The 13,272-nt window shown below is 46.9% G+C and overlaps 2 protein-coding genes across 10 annotated transcripts in view; one reads left to right on the forward strand and one right to left on the reverse strand.

Annotated features, from left to right (window-relative positions):
• Positions 1 to 8,272, reverse strand: part of Dcun1d2 (defective in cullin neddylation 1 domain containing 2) — a 30,370-nt gene extending 22,098 nt beyond the window's left edge. The window contains exons 1-3 of one of the 2 annotated variants that reach the window (XM_004858491.4): positions 8,012 to 8,272; positions 3,310 to 3,526; positions 817 to 985 (exon numbers count right to left, since the gene is read on the reverse strand). In XM_004858491.4, coding sequence (XP_004858548.1) covers positions 817 to 985; positions 3,310 to 3,526; positions 8,012 to 8,014 — 389 coding nt within the window. In that variant the 5' untranslated portion in view covers positions 8,015 to 8,272. Of the gene's footprint in view, positions 1 to 816; positions 986 to 3,309; positions 3,551 to 8,011 lie in introns of those variants that run through there. The other variant, XM_087193187.1, reaches the window with a different exon arrangement.
• A 74-nt stretch (positions 8,273 to 8,346) lies between these two features.
• Slc9d1 (solute carrier family 9 member D1) overlaps positions 8,347 to 13,272 on the forward strand; it is a 47,708-nt gene continuing 42,782 nt past the window's right edge. For 6 of the 8 annotated variants that reach the window (XM_087193177.1, XM_004858490.3, XM_004858488.4 and 3 more), the window contains exon 1: positions 8,351 to 8,553. The gene's annotated coding sequence lies outside the window, so the exon portion shown is untranslated. Of the gene's footprint in view, positions 8,554 to 13,272 lie in introns of all 8 variants that reach the window. The other 2 variants (XM_087193178.1, XM_087193176.1) reach the window with 2 other exon arrangements.

Genomic DNA, 13,272 nt, shown 5'->3' on the forward strand with positions numbered 1-13,272 from the left:
GGGATGTATTATCAGAAATAAAGAAAGCCTTGTAGAGTTTATTGTCCAAACACACAAGGATGATAAATGTTACACAGGAAAAAGCAAGCAGAGGCTTTAAGGACAAGTTTACAGGCTTTACACTCAGCAGAAAGCAAGATATTCTAAGGTGTCAATACTGACATATCAGAGATCCAGAAATACCAGCCAGTTAAACAAGCTGGCTTTTGAACCATATGAAATAGTTCAATGAACTTAATGATTAAAAGACCAGTTTGTGAGGTGGTTTCATTTACTTCTATGGCTCATCTGGTAATTAAGAAATAAGTTGTTGGGCCAGGGATTTAGCTCAGTGGTTTCGCTGCCTGCCTCACAAGTGCAAGGACTCGAGTTCGATCCCCGATACCCCCCCCCCCCAAAAAAAGGGAAAAGAAAAGAAATAAATTGTTAATCCAACCCTAAGGCGGAATAGAGAAATGTAACAAAAACAACATGACACTTTATTAATGTTTAATGTAGTAACATAATAGATTATATATGTTGTACACAACACTATGAAATAAACTGAATGGCTGAAAAGACTCCTGGTCTATACTGTTTATTCAAAATTGGAAGAGAAAAAGAAAATAATGAATTATAAAAAGGATTAGCATGAATGATGATAAATAAAACTTTAAACTAGAATTGAAAAAGAAACTAAAGGCTTAATAGTGCAGATGTATAAGGCATTTCCATTATACACAAATAAAATACATCGATGGGAAATTAGTATTTATAGGCTATTGAAAAATGTATCTTCCTTTCTGAAAAAATTAAAACTGAGAACAATTTACTTACCCAAGCTCTGTCATACCATCTAGAAATTCCTTTTTGCTAAATTCACACTGAGTGGCAGCCCTGAATTTCCATGCTATGACCAGAACGCTGATACTGGCAGGATCTAGGTTTAAATCATCACAAAACTGCTGAATCCCATCAATTCCAATTTTGTTTTCATCTTGTGGATCTGTAGTTAAAATTGGGGGAGGAAGTTATACTACTTTGAAAAGTGATCCTAAAATAGGTGATTAGGATCATACCAGTCTATTACACAGTTCTAGCTACAGTGTGTCAGATACATTAATCAAATGACTACAGTTTTCTACATAATAAATAGTGAGGAACAAAATAACCCATAAAACAGTCCTACCTTTAAAACCTAGGTTTGTGGGTTTTAAGGAAGGAAAAATCATTGAAACTTCTTTGAGGAGACTTCATCATTAAGAAATGACTTCACCAGGTGAGGTGGCACATGCTTGTAATCCAAGTTACTTGGGAAGCTGAAGTAGGAGGGTTACAAATTCAAGGCCAGCCTGGGCAACTTACAAAGTAAGCATTACAAAGTGCTGGGGCTCTGGGTTTGATCCCTAGCAATACAAAATGTAACTCTTGGCTACCCTCCTGCGTCAATCTCCCAAGCACTGGATTTACAGGCATGTGCCACCATACCTGGCCAAACATTTTAAATATGCTAAACAATTTCCAGTTTTTGAAAACTACACTGAATACAAACCTTTTTTTTTTTTTTTTAAGCTACATGGTATGTTTCTGAACAAAGGTTTTTAAAGAATGCAACATTTAAGGAAAAAGTAAACAGTGTTTTCAAACGAAAATAACAGAATGCAAGGCCAAGGAAATGATCTGTTGGATCTAATATCTGTTTAAATGAAAGTTTTAAGTTTTAGACACTACTACACATATGGGGCAGGCTGACGATGGCCCTTATACAATTGGTCTCATGATGCTGTAGTGCTCTACAACAACAAATATTTCAGCCTAAATAGAAATGCTGGGGGAAAAAATACTGTGTTATCAGGTATAGGAATGGCCGAGACACCAGCCTCTTACGGTTTAGATTACGGCAATGGTGAACCTTTTAGAGGTTTCAATTGACACAGGGCCCCCTGAGGCACACATGTCATAGGTTCTCCACCACTGGTTTAGAACCAAAATGTTCCCCAAAAGCCTCATATGCAGAGGTGGAGCGAGGTGGAAAGGGGGCAGGTAACTGAGGGAGTGACCTAGAAGGGTGTATTCTTTTCTCAACTCTGCCCTTGTCTCTCTGCTTCTGGCTGCCATGATGTGAGCAGTTTTCCACTTCCAGGTCCTTCCCCCACGATGCTTCTACTTCAGAGCCAGCCAACCATGGACTGAAGCCACCGAAACTATAAGCCAAAACAAACCTCTCTTCCTCTGAAGTTGCGGGTGTCAGGTATTTTGTCCTAGTGACAGGAAAGGTGCTAATATAGTTTCTAAACAGGGACACTTCCTTCTAATTTTTGTTAAAATGTCACACTCATTGCACAGAACAAGTGTTAGGTGAGGAACAGCTCCGGATCACCTTCCCTCACCCCCAGTTTCTTTATTGAAGAAATGGGGTTCTGGAGCTGAACTCAAAAGGAGCAGCAGCTTGGAGACCTTTTATCCATGGGAAAAGAAGTTCTACACGCACTCTTGTGATAGTTAATTATAACTGGCATCTCGACTGGCTTGGGAGCTGCCCAAGGGATTAGTAAAGCACAGTTCTGGATGTGTCTGGGTGGGTCAAGGAAGCATGACTTTGGGGTCCACATCTGGTCCCTGGACACTTCCCCTGGGGTACCCTTCTGTGCACTGGATCCTGGCTGCCATGAAGGGAGATTTGCTCCACACCCTTCTACCATGACAGACCTATCTTGGAGCGAGTTGAAATGAGTCCATGTTGAGACAGGGAATGAATCCTCTGAAACTGTGAGCCACAATAAGCCTCTCCTTTTGTGAGAGGTCGTCTTGGGACGTGCTGTTCTCCTCCTGATGATCACGGGACTGACTCCCAGGTCCTTGGCGTGCCAGGATCGGGTCAGCATGCTGAGAACTGGGGCGGAGGGCACACAGGCCCTTGAGACACTCTCTGCTGCCTGAGAAAGTAGAGGAGAGCCTATCTATACATCATTAGCAAGGCCGCAGTGTTTTTTAAACATCTGCCTAGAGCAGGATCCGTTCCCAGCAACCATTTCAGCCTTGCAGCTGCGTGTGCTTGCTTGCTTAGCTGCCTGTTGACGACAGTATAAAATGTACTCGTGTCAGAGAATAAAGGCCCTTGGTCTCCTACGGCTCTGGGTCCCCAGGTCCCGCTTTGCTTTCTTCTCGTCACACAGCCTTCAAGTGCCTGTCTCTCTTCGAGGAGAGCCCACATCCTCTAAGTCGTGGGTGTTGGGGATCGTGCTGTGAGATGAAAAGCTAACACAATGCTCTTCCCTCTGGTTACCAGAGACAGTGTGTGGCCTGGCTTTCTTGCCATGTGTCCCTTACCTTTGTACCTGCCATACAGCTGCTCCAGCTTCCTCTGGTCCACTGCGTTCCGCATGGATTCCCTGTGGTACGCATCTGGGTTCTGGAAGAAGCTGTCGGTGGCCTCGTCCAGTTTCCACTCATTCTGCGTTAGGCAGTAGATGGCAGTTCTCTCACCAGCCTGAGTACAGGCCGTGAACTGGCGGACTTTTTCCTTCTGAGATGATTTAAGCTTATGCTTTGGGATGCAAAAGAAGTGGGAGAGCCAGTGAAGCGACTATAGGGTTTGCGGCAGTCTCCATCCCTAATGCCCACAGTTTAACTGGACTCAAGGGTTTCGTTGGGTGACTCCACTTCAGAATTAGAGGGAGCCAGAGCTTTGCTCTTCATCAGTTAAAAAGACTGTACAGTCTCCTGAAATAGAAATGATGGCATCTAGACAGTAACAAATGATCGGAGTCTAATCGTCAAAGAATTGTGAGAATCGATATTTTACAGAAAATACATTTTGATCAGTTCTCTGAGTGTAGTAGTGTTTCTTTTTCCCCCTAAAAATCCTAGCACAGTCCAATACCCAAGGTAGGGGCTGATGTTATCACAGGGACCATCAGCAGTTCAGTTTGTAATAACTAGGAGGAGGTGGTGCAGACTGGAAACATTATTAAATTTCTTTCAGTTGAAAAACAGAACCACATTGATGAAAACATACACACAACTAAGACTTGTGTCACAAGTGACTTGGAAAAGTGCCACAAGTAGGCACAGGATGGTTGTCAGGAACTGAGAAGTGATATACTAGTAACAAGAATGTCTGCTTATGTGAGACAGGGCAGAGGGCTGTGGGTATGCAATAAATAACAAAACCACCAAGTAACTGTACTATATATAGCCTGCAATGAAACAGAATAACATCTTCAGGGTTCCAGATACAGGATGCTTGAATTTCCACTTCTCAAGGTAACTTGGAGAAAGCAACACTAAAGTAAAGTGCCTTACTAATTTCTGAATATCAAAACGGACTAAGCTAATGGTTTATATTTTTTTTTACACAAATGTTTTACACACTAATACCCTAAGGGGAAAAGTTTTACTAAAGAGGATTATACTCAATCTTCAAATAAAGACAAGAGTTTATAGAAACATAGAATAAATTATAACTTACAGGGATGGGTAATAAGATGTAGATGAAGAAATTAAGAGAGGGGAAAGGAGAATCAAACCAAATCACAAGATTAGTATAAAGACAGGTGGACCATGTATGAGAGCTGAACATGGGTGGAAAAGCAGGGCTCCGCACCTCCCAGGTGCCACAGCAAAGAAGAAGACATGTGCAGTCAGAAACCGGCCAGGGCTCGGAAGGGGGACTGCTTCTCCTGCCTGAAGCCCCAAGGATACAGCTCCCTCGCCCTTTGTGAAAGTACACGTGCAATGTCTTCTTTGTGCAGACTGACTCCTTACCAAATGCCAACAATACACAGCTGAGCAAGTTCCCGAGTTTTCACTGAGGCAACCCAAATATGTGCCGATGTCAAAATTCAGCAGGAGAGCGAGCTGACACTGTGGAGACATATGGTGTGCTACTGTGCTCTGGGGACCTGGGCCCTTCGGGAATTTCATGACGACAAAACTGTCTCCTAACACTCTCAATGGGTACTCACCCTCGGCTGAGTGTGCAAAACAGGCCTCCAGGCCTGCATGTTTCTTGAAATCATGGGAAGAGGAACACAAAAGACTCAATAATAATACTTTTATGAGGTCAGACACTAAAGATACTTGTAAAAATGTAATAAACTAATGGGTTTATTATTGGTAATTCTAAAATACACATTTAAAAACTTCTCACTTTAATTTCTGATATGGTAAATATCAATAACTATTACATAAACAAAAGTTCTTTGGGACCCAATCATTCTTTTTTTTTTTTTTTTTGGTGCCGGGGATCGAGCTAAGGACCTTGCGCTTGCCAGGCAGGCAGTGCCACTGAGCTAAATCCCCGGCCCCCAATCATTCTTAAAAATATTTAAGGATCCTGAGATCCTGAGGCAAAGGCTCAAACAGTGAACACTGTGGTGGTGGCCACACAGTCCCTAGTGGCTTTTCAGCTCTGCCACTGCAAGGTAAAAGCCACAGTCCAGACAACGTGCACACAAGTAGCTGTGCCTGAAAACTATTTACATAATCAGCAGCTAGCTTATGGGCTGTGCTAACCTGCCCTGACCTAGAGACTACAGAATACATGGAATATATACTACATACATGATTTTCTAAAATTGAGCCCATGAAAAGAAGGAGACAAAGAATTCAAGGCTACATTCTCTCCTAAGACTAACTTTACCTTAGGACAGATATCATATGCTATGGTAATAAACTGATAAACAAAAATGCCAGGATCTTTTTATGGAGTTGATAGCTTATGCAACCCCAAAACAGCCCTCCAATAGGAATAGCCATTGTATCTTGATTATGGAACAGCTATTAGTGCTAGGTTTAAAAGTTCTGTCATGGATATAAAAAAAATCAGTATATCCATATAATAGAACACTATTCATCTACAAAAAGGAATGAAGTAATGATACATGACACAATGCGGGTGAACCTTAAAAATATACTGAGAAATAAAAGCTAGACACAAAAGGCCACAGGTTATGTGATTTCATTGTATGAAATATCCAGAACGGGCAAATCTATAGAGACAGAAGGTATATTAACAGATGCCAAGGGTTGAGGGGGAGGGGAGCTGGAAGTGAGTGTGTATTTAGGGTTTGCACTTAGTGATGAAAATGTTTTGGAATTACACATGGCAGTTGCACCATAATGTGAATGTTCTAAACACCACTGAATTGTACTGCTTTAATGCAGGTAGTTTTATGTTATGAGAATCTCAGCTCAAAAAGGGTTCCAAATAGCACCCTAGAGCCCCCAAGTCTACTCAGCAGAGTCACACACCCTCAGATGGCTGGACCATGCACTAGCATTTCCCCAAAGATGGCTCCATACCAAGACAGCGTGGACGTGTGGATGACCGGTACCTGAACTATTATTACTCAGGAGGATCACCTCTGCATTGCCGCCCATGTGAGATGTGACAGCTAAATCCACAGTGCACAGTGCCTACATGGAGACAGAGGTGCATGGATCCAGGCCACACAAAGTGGCTCAGGATCATTTCTATTTAGTTACCAAGGGGGTAGAAGTGGAGACAAAGAAACAAGCAGATCCCTCTCCCCCAACCCTGGAGCCACGAGGGTGCCAAGGTGCTGATTTGGCATGAGCACAGCAGCCCTGAAAGGAGAGTGTGGAGGCTGTCAACAAAGCTGCATAATTTGATGTCAGCTGTGATTAAAACAATAATCAACAGCTAGGTCTAAAGAGCATGTGTACTTGGTGTCCAAAAGTGACTAGAGACGTAGGTTCAACTGGTAGGAAAGAGAAGTGGCATAAAACATCAAAGGAAAAAAAGGCTCACAGACTATAAAACTTGAAGGAAGACTGGGACAGTGGAGAACACCGGTAATCCCAGCACTTAGGAACCTGAGGGAAGAGAATCGTGGAAGTTCAAGGCCAGCCTGGACTACATAGAGAGAGCCTGTCTCACCTCCTCTTACCCCAATTTAAGGAGAAAGAAGAGAGCTCTGAATCCATCAGATGCAAAATCCATGCAAAATTAACCAGGGTCTACAAACTGGCAGGACCAGAGGACTACCCGTCAAGGGCTGACAATCTCCTCTGAGGCTTACCATGTTATGGAAACTGAAAAATATTAAAGGATAGCATTTTCTACGTTTTGTTACTTGTTAAAATATACAAAATTCTAGGGTGGGGATAGAGCTCAGTGGTGCCGCCACCTGCCTCGAAAGCACAAGGTCCTGAGTTTGATCCCCGGTACCAAAAAACCCCCAAAATCCTTGAAATGAAAATCTTGGTAGTCTCCTGGAAACATCAAATAAAAACCAACCAACAGCCTCAAACATTTCAACTGTGACCTTGCGAAAAGTCACTGATAAAATCCATGCACCCAAAATATCTTTATACTGTACAAGAATTTTCAAAGAACTCTTAAAACGTCCTTACAAGGACATTTAATAGAACAAGATCCCTTCCCAGGGTCAACTTACGAGGGATGACAGGGCAACAATTAGGGTCAAATAAACTACATGGTCTTGTAGATCACTTTGACTCTGTTTTGGGATAGCGCAGGCTCCACGAAGCCGGGGGTTAATCAGCAGGCATAAATGAGCGGGGAGTTAAGGCAAACACCCCAGTTCATGCTTCAGGATCTTTAACCTCTGCACGTTTAAAGCTTTTCCGAGGTTAGTTCTGTGCACCTTGGGCTGGAGCGGGGTCTACCTGGCAGGTGTGTGGCTGGGCCCCGCCTCCGCGGCGAGCCCCCCCATCCGCCCGGTCTCTAGGCCGCAGCTTCTAGCTTTCGGGTCTCTCATCCGGTCTCCAGGCACCCTCCGCTCTCCTCCGGCCGCGCTCCGGGACGAGCCGGCACAGCGAGCACAGAGGGCGCCCGGGTACTCGCTTCCTCCCCAGCTCCAGCTCCCGCTCCCTCGGGCCCCAGCGCGGCCCCTCTCCCCGAGGCTGCCCGGCCTCGCCCATGTCCACAGGAGGGCAGCACCCTCCAACCACCGCGCCCTACACCCTTCCCGGAGCGGTGCCGCAGCCTGCAGCCGCCGCAGAGCCGGGAGCAGCCTGCGGCGAGCGCGACGTCGTCACCTACCATGCTCGCCCGCACCTCCGCGGCCCTCGGCCGTCTCTGCGCAGGCGTCCGCGTCCCCGGGCCCGCTGCTCCCAGAGGTCGGGGCACCCGCCTATGCTCAGGCTCCCGGCCTGCACCGCGCCGCCACGGCCCCTTAGGTCGACACACGCCGCCTCTGGAAGGGGCTAGGACCCCTCTTCGAGGGCGGATCACGGCCTACGGCTCTCCAGCCACGCGACGCTAGAAAGGGCTCCTGGGACGAGGCGGAAGCTCGGCTGGTCCGCGGAACTCCAGCTCCCAGCATGCACGGCGCCTCGCGGAGGCCTTCGGGACCACCCCGCCCTCTTAAAGGGGCCGCGCCTCTTTTCCCGGAGCGCAGCACTGGAGACCGCAAGAGGAGAGGGCGGAGGGCTCCCCGAGCGTCCGGGTCCCGCCCCGCGGCCGCAGAGAAAGGGATGCGGGGGACGTCCGCGCCCAGCTCTCGGCACGTGGCACCGCGGAGCTCCTGGTCGGGACTGCCGAGGCTCAGAGCAGACGTGCTGGGTGCGGCCTCCTGCGTCCCGGTGAGTCCTGCGGGGCTCCCCTCCTCGTTCCTCCTTTTTGGGGGGCTCCCTTCTTTGGGTCCTTCCTTCCAGCGAGGCTCCTCTTCTGGGCCTCTCCTTGGGCGGGGGCTCCCTTTCTGGGTGTCCTGGCAGTTTCCCTACCGGATGTCTTCCGGGCCGGAGACTCCCCGGGGCTTCACTCCGTTCCGGAACCCAAGACCCCCATTTCTGCTCCTGCCTGCAGTCTCATGTGATCTTGCCTTGCCCGGTGTGGTGTTGATGCACGTTATTCTGGCATCGTTCGCAGTCTCTTTAAAGACGAACACTGTCTGCCTTCCGGGCCGATACGCAGTGTCCTGCAACACCTTTTCTTAAACTGAGAGTCTGGAAGGTGTCAGAGAAAACCAACTAGTTGGCCTTCAGATTTCTAGGTAGCGCCTTCCTCCTTAACTTCTTGGCGCGGATTTTTGTGGGAATAACCAGTCAAATAAGTAGAGGGGACCGGGAAGGTTTGCGCTGCTCTGGGGCTCCAGCCAACCCTTGGGAAGGAGAAAGAAGGTGGGAGTGGGTAGACGCGGTGCAGCCAGCTACCCTGTGTGAATTTGCTTACTGCTCCCTACTGCAGGAATATTTACTACGTCGGAAAGGGCTTTTATTCACGAGTCCCCTCCCTTGATGGCTTTCCTGGCTGCAGCACAAGCAGCTGGCTGGCAGTGCTTCCTCGGCCCTGCTGCTCTGTCCCTGCGGTGTCACCTGGCGCTGCCTGGACAGGTGCAGCTGCTGTGTGAGATGGGGCTCAGAGGTTACGAATTGTCCCACTCTGCTACTTAGCCTCCACTTGGGCATCTTTCTGTTCCTTCTTTGGATCAGAACATCTTATTGCTCATCCATTACCAGTTTTTAAAAAGTAGACTCATTGTTTGAATTAACTAGTGAAATACTTCCTTTTTCTGTAGGTTTAACTTAAATATTGTAAAGTTTTTTTAGTGATTTAAGAATTACTTGTCTTCAACTGTTTTACTAATTAGATATGGATATTACATTTATGAATCATGTACTTCATTTTTTGGCAACGGTCAGTTGTATTTATGGGATTATCATAAGTGTTCTTTATAGGTCTTGAAGTTAAGTCCTCCCTATTGCATTGATCTCATCCTCTTCTTTTTTGAGGTAGGGTCTCACTGTGTAGTTCAGACTGGCCTTGAACTCACTATGTGACTGAGGGTGGCCTCGACCTCACAGCGATCCTTCTGCCTCAGCCTCCTGATTGCTGGGATTGTAGGCGTGGGCCACCATGCTCAGCAGTCTTATCCTCCTTTGTCAACTATCTGGTGCTGAACTTGAAAGTGTTGGTAGTGTCATTAAAAAACTCTAATTTTAAGTCATTTACTTCAAATAATCCTTATATTTCTCTTTTTTCAGGGGAAACTAAATAACTGTACCGACATATTAATCATGTTCCTGCCACACCCACCCCTACTCCAGGAACTTCCCTGCCCACAGCCCAGGCTGATTGCCTTGGTCAATACGTGTCCTTCCCATTCCGGGTGTGTGTGTGTACATACCAGGGCAGAGCCCTGTACCAGGCTGTCCTCAGAGCTGGGATGTAGCGTGGCACAGTCAGGAGAGGGAGTCCACCAGGTAGAGACTTTTTTGTTATCTTCTGCAGGATTCTGGCATCTTAACCATCTTTGGGGAAAGCTTAGTCAGGTTTGTCCTTAGCAGTTTGATCTGTTGAGTATGAGGTAATGGTTCCAGTGGGTGGGAAGGAAGAGAGGATGGCAGGCTCTGCAACTATAGGAAGCAGAGTGTGAGGTTCCCAGCTCATGTCTAAGGGTGTGTAAATGATTCCAAGTTCATGTTTTAAGTATGTTCCTAATCAGAAAGGGAAGGTAGATGCATGCTGCTTTGGCCTCCTGTTCCCTGAAGGGACTGGTACTCCGTAAGGGCTTAGGGCTCTGGTCCTTCTGTGTTCTGTGGGAGGTGGTGCTGCTGGTGCTGCCTACATTCGTGATGGAGCCTCAGAAGACAGAGGGTTAGGAGGTGTCTTAGTTACTTTTCTCATTGCTGAGACAAAATACCTGCCAACCAAAGTTAAAGGGGGAAAGGTTTATTTAGCTCACAGTTTGTAGAGGTTTCAGTCCATAATTGGCTGGCTCCAAGGCAGGGTGGTGTGGCAGACAGGCATCCAGAGGAGAAACAGTTCATGGCAGACAGAAGGTAGCAAAACAAGTGAGGACCACCACAGCTCTTTCTATGAGCTACTTAGGGCAGGTAGCACTCACACCCTCAATCCTAGTGCCCTTGAACCTAGCATTGCACCATGAATCAGTCCCAGCATCACACACTCTAGATCCAGCCGCCTCTGAAAAAGCCCCACCTGTGACTTCATGAGGCTTTTGGGGGACATCTAGACACAAACCATGACATTCTTCCCCTGACTCCCCAAAGACCCATGCATATCTCTTTATGCAAACACACTCAGTCCACCTCTAAGAGTGGCCAAAGTCCTAACAGTTTTAGCATTGCTAAAAGTCCAAGTCTCGGGCTGGGGATTTAGCACAGTGGTTCTGCTGCCTGCCTCACAGGTGCAAGGTCCTGAGTTCGATCCCCAGTACCCCACCCCCCAAAAAGTCCAAGTCTCAAGTCTCTGAGAATTCAGGCAAACTTTTCTGTGAGCCCTTGTACAAATGAAAAGAAAGTTAAACACTTCCAACATTCAGTGGCACAAGATAGGCATTTCCATTCCAAAAATTATAGACGGGGATAGCAAGGAATGAAAACAAAGCAAGACCAAAGCCAGGCGTGGTGGCGTAAGGCCTGTAATCCCAGCACCCAGGAGGCAGAGGCAGGAGCGTCAGTGAGGAGTTCAAGGCCAGCCTGGGCTACAAAGTGAGTTTAGTGACAGCCTGAACACAAAGCGAGTCCTTGTCTCAAAAACAAAACAAAACAGAACAAAAAAAGCAAGACCAAAATCTAGCAGGGCAAACATTAAATCCCACAGTTCCACTTCCAGCATCCCCAGCAATCTGTGGCAAGTTCAGAGTTCCAAAGAGTTTGGGTGGCTCTGCGCCTACGGCACTGCTGGTGATTTGGTGATTGTAGCTCCCATGGCTTCTCTCTTGGACTGGCCCTGCTCCCTCCTTGCAGTTTTCCTCAGATGATCCTTGTTCCTGGCTTCTCCAAACTTCTGGGGTCTCCACTGCACCTTCGGCTTCACACTCACAGCTTCACACACGGCCCTCTCAGGAGCACACTGCCTGGCCTCCCAGGCCTTCTTCTGAAATCTAGGTGGAAGCCTTCCTGACCCCACAACTCTTGCTTTCTGCATGCACATAAAGCCAGCACCACGTGGATGATGGCAAGGTCTGCTGCCAGCTGGAGCAGTAGCGAGGCTTCCTTCTGTCTTGGCTGTAGGGGTCCAGTGCCTATGAACCAAATCCTGAGAAACAAATTCCCTAGGCTGCACCATTCTGGAACATGGTGCTCTGAGCCTCTCAAAGCAGTCTTGGGTGGGGGATGTAGCTCAGTGGTGCTGGGCATGCCTGGCAAAGTGCAAGGTCCTGAGTTCAATTCCCGGTACTGGAAAAAAACAAACCACAAACAGGCTGGGGATTTACCTCTGTGGCACCATGGTGCCTTGCAAGCGCAAGGTCAGGAGTTCCATCCTCAGTACCAAAAACCACAAATCAAAGCAGTCTTTCACCTTTGCAACTCAGAGGCTGCAAAGGGTGGAGTCCTGCTGGTTCTTGTGATGCCCTCAGGCTGTTTTCTCCTGTTCTTTCTCAGCAATCAAGGTCCCCTCTGCTCTATCTTTTCAGTCCATAGCTTTACTGGAGCTTCCTTTCTGGCCCAAACTCAAAATGTTTTAAATCATTCTGCTGGGTTCTTTGTTCTTAACATAAATCTAGCTAGAAAGCCCCAAACAGTAGCCATGCCACCATCTCAACATTAGAACTGTCTTGAAATTTCTTCTGCCAGATTAATTAGTCCACTACCCTTAATCTCAGTCTTAGGCAAAGTCTCTGGACATGAGCAAAATGTGGACAAACTTTCTGCCAGGCTATAAAACAGACCATTTGGAGTCCAACAGCCAATGCAGTCCATCCCAGAAGAAAGAGCCTGGTCTTTACTGGCAGCATTTTTATCAGCATTCTGGTTTTCTGAGCTCTGACCAGAATCTTCATCAAGTACAGCCTAAGGCGTTCCAGCTCTGCTTTTTCAGCTGGCATCTCTGAACCTTTCCTAACTCTTCCCCTTCCCACGGCCAGCTGTAAAGGCTCCTAAACTACGTGGTCAGATACAGTCACAGCAATGACCCCACTTCTCTGGTATCAAATTTAATCTTAGTTATTTTTCTTGTTGCTGAGACAAAATATCTGACTCTCAAAGTTAAAGGGGGAAAGATTTATTTAGCTCACAGTTCATAGTGGTTTCAGTCCATAATTGGCTGGCTCCATGGCAGGTGGTGTGGCAGACAGGCATCCAGAGGAGAAACAGTTCATGGCAGGCAGAAGGTAGCAAAATAAGCAAGGACCACCACAGCTCTTTCTATCCCTTATGTCTTATCCAGGCTGCTTAGGGCGGGCAGCACTCACACCCTTAATCCTAGTGCCCTTGAGCCCAACATTGCACCATGAATCAGTTCCAGCGTCACACACTCTACATCCAGCCACTCTGAAAAAGCCCCAGCTATGACTGTATGTCGCCTTGCGGGTACAGCTAGACACAGCCGTAACA

The sequence above is a fragment of the Heterocephalus glaber genome, unplaced genomic scaffold (assembly GCF_053883595.1).
Source record: "Heterocephalus glaber isolate CG9 unplaced genomic scaffold, H.glaber_assembly_v1.0 deba00001579, whole genome shotgun sequence".
NCBI lineage: Eukaryota > Metazoa > Chordata > Mammalia > Rodentia > Bathyergidae > Heterocephalus > Heterocephalus glaber.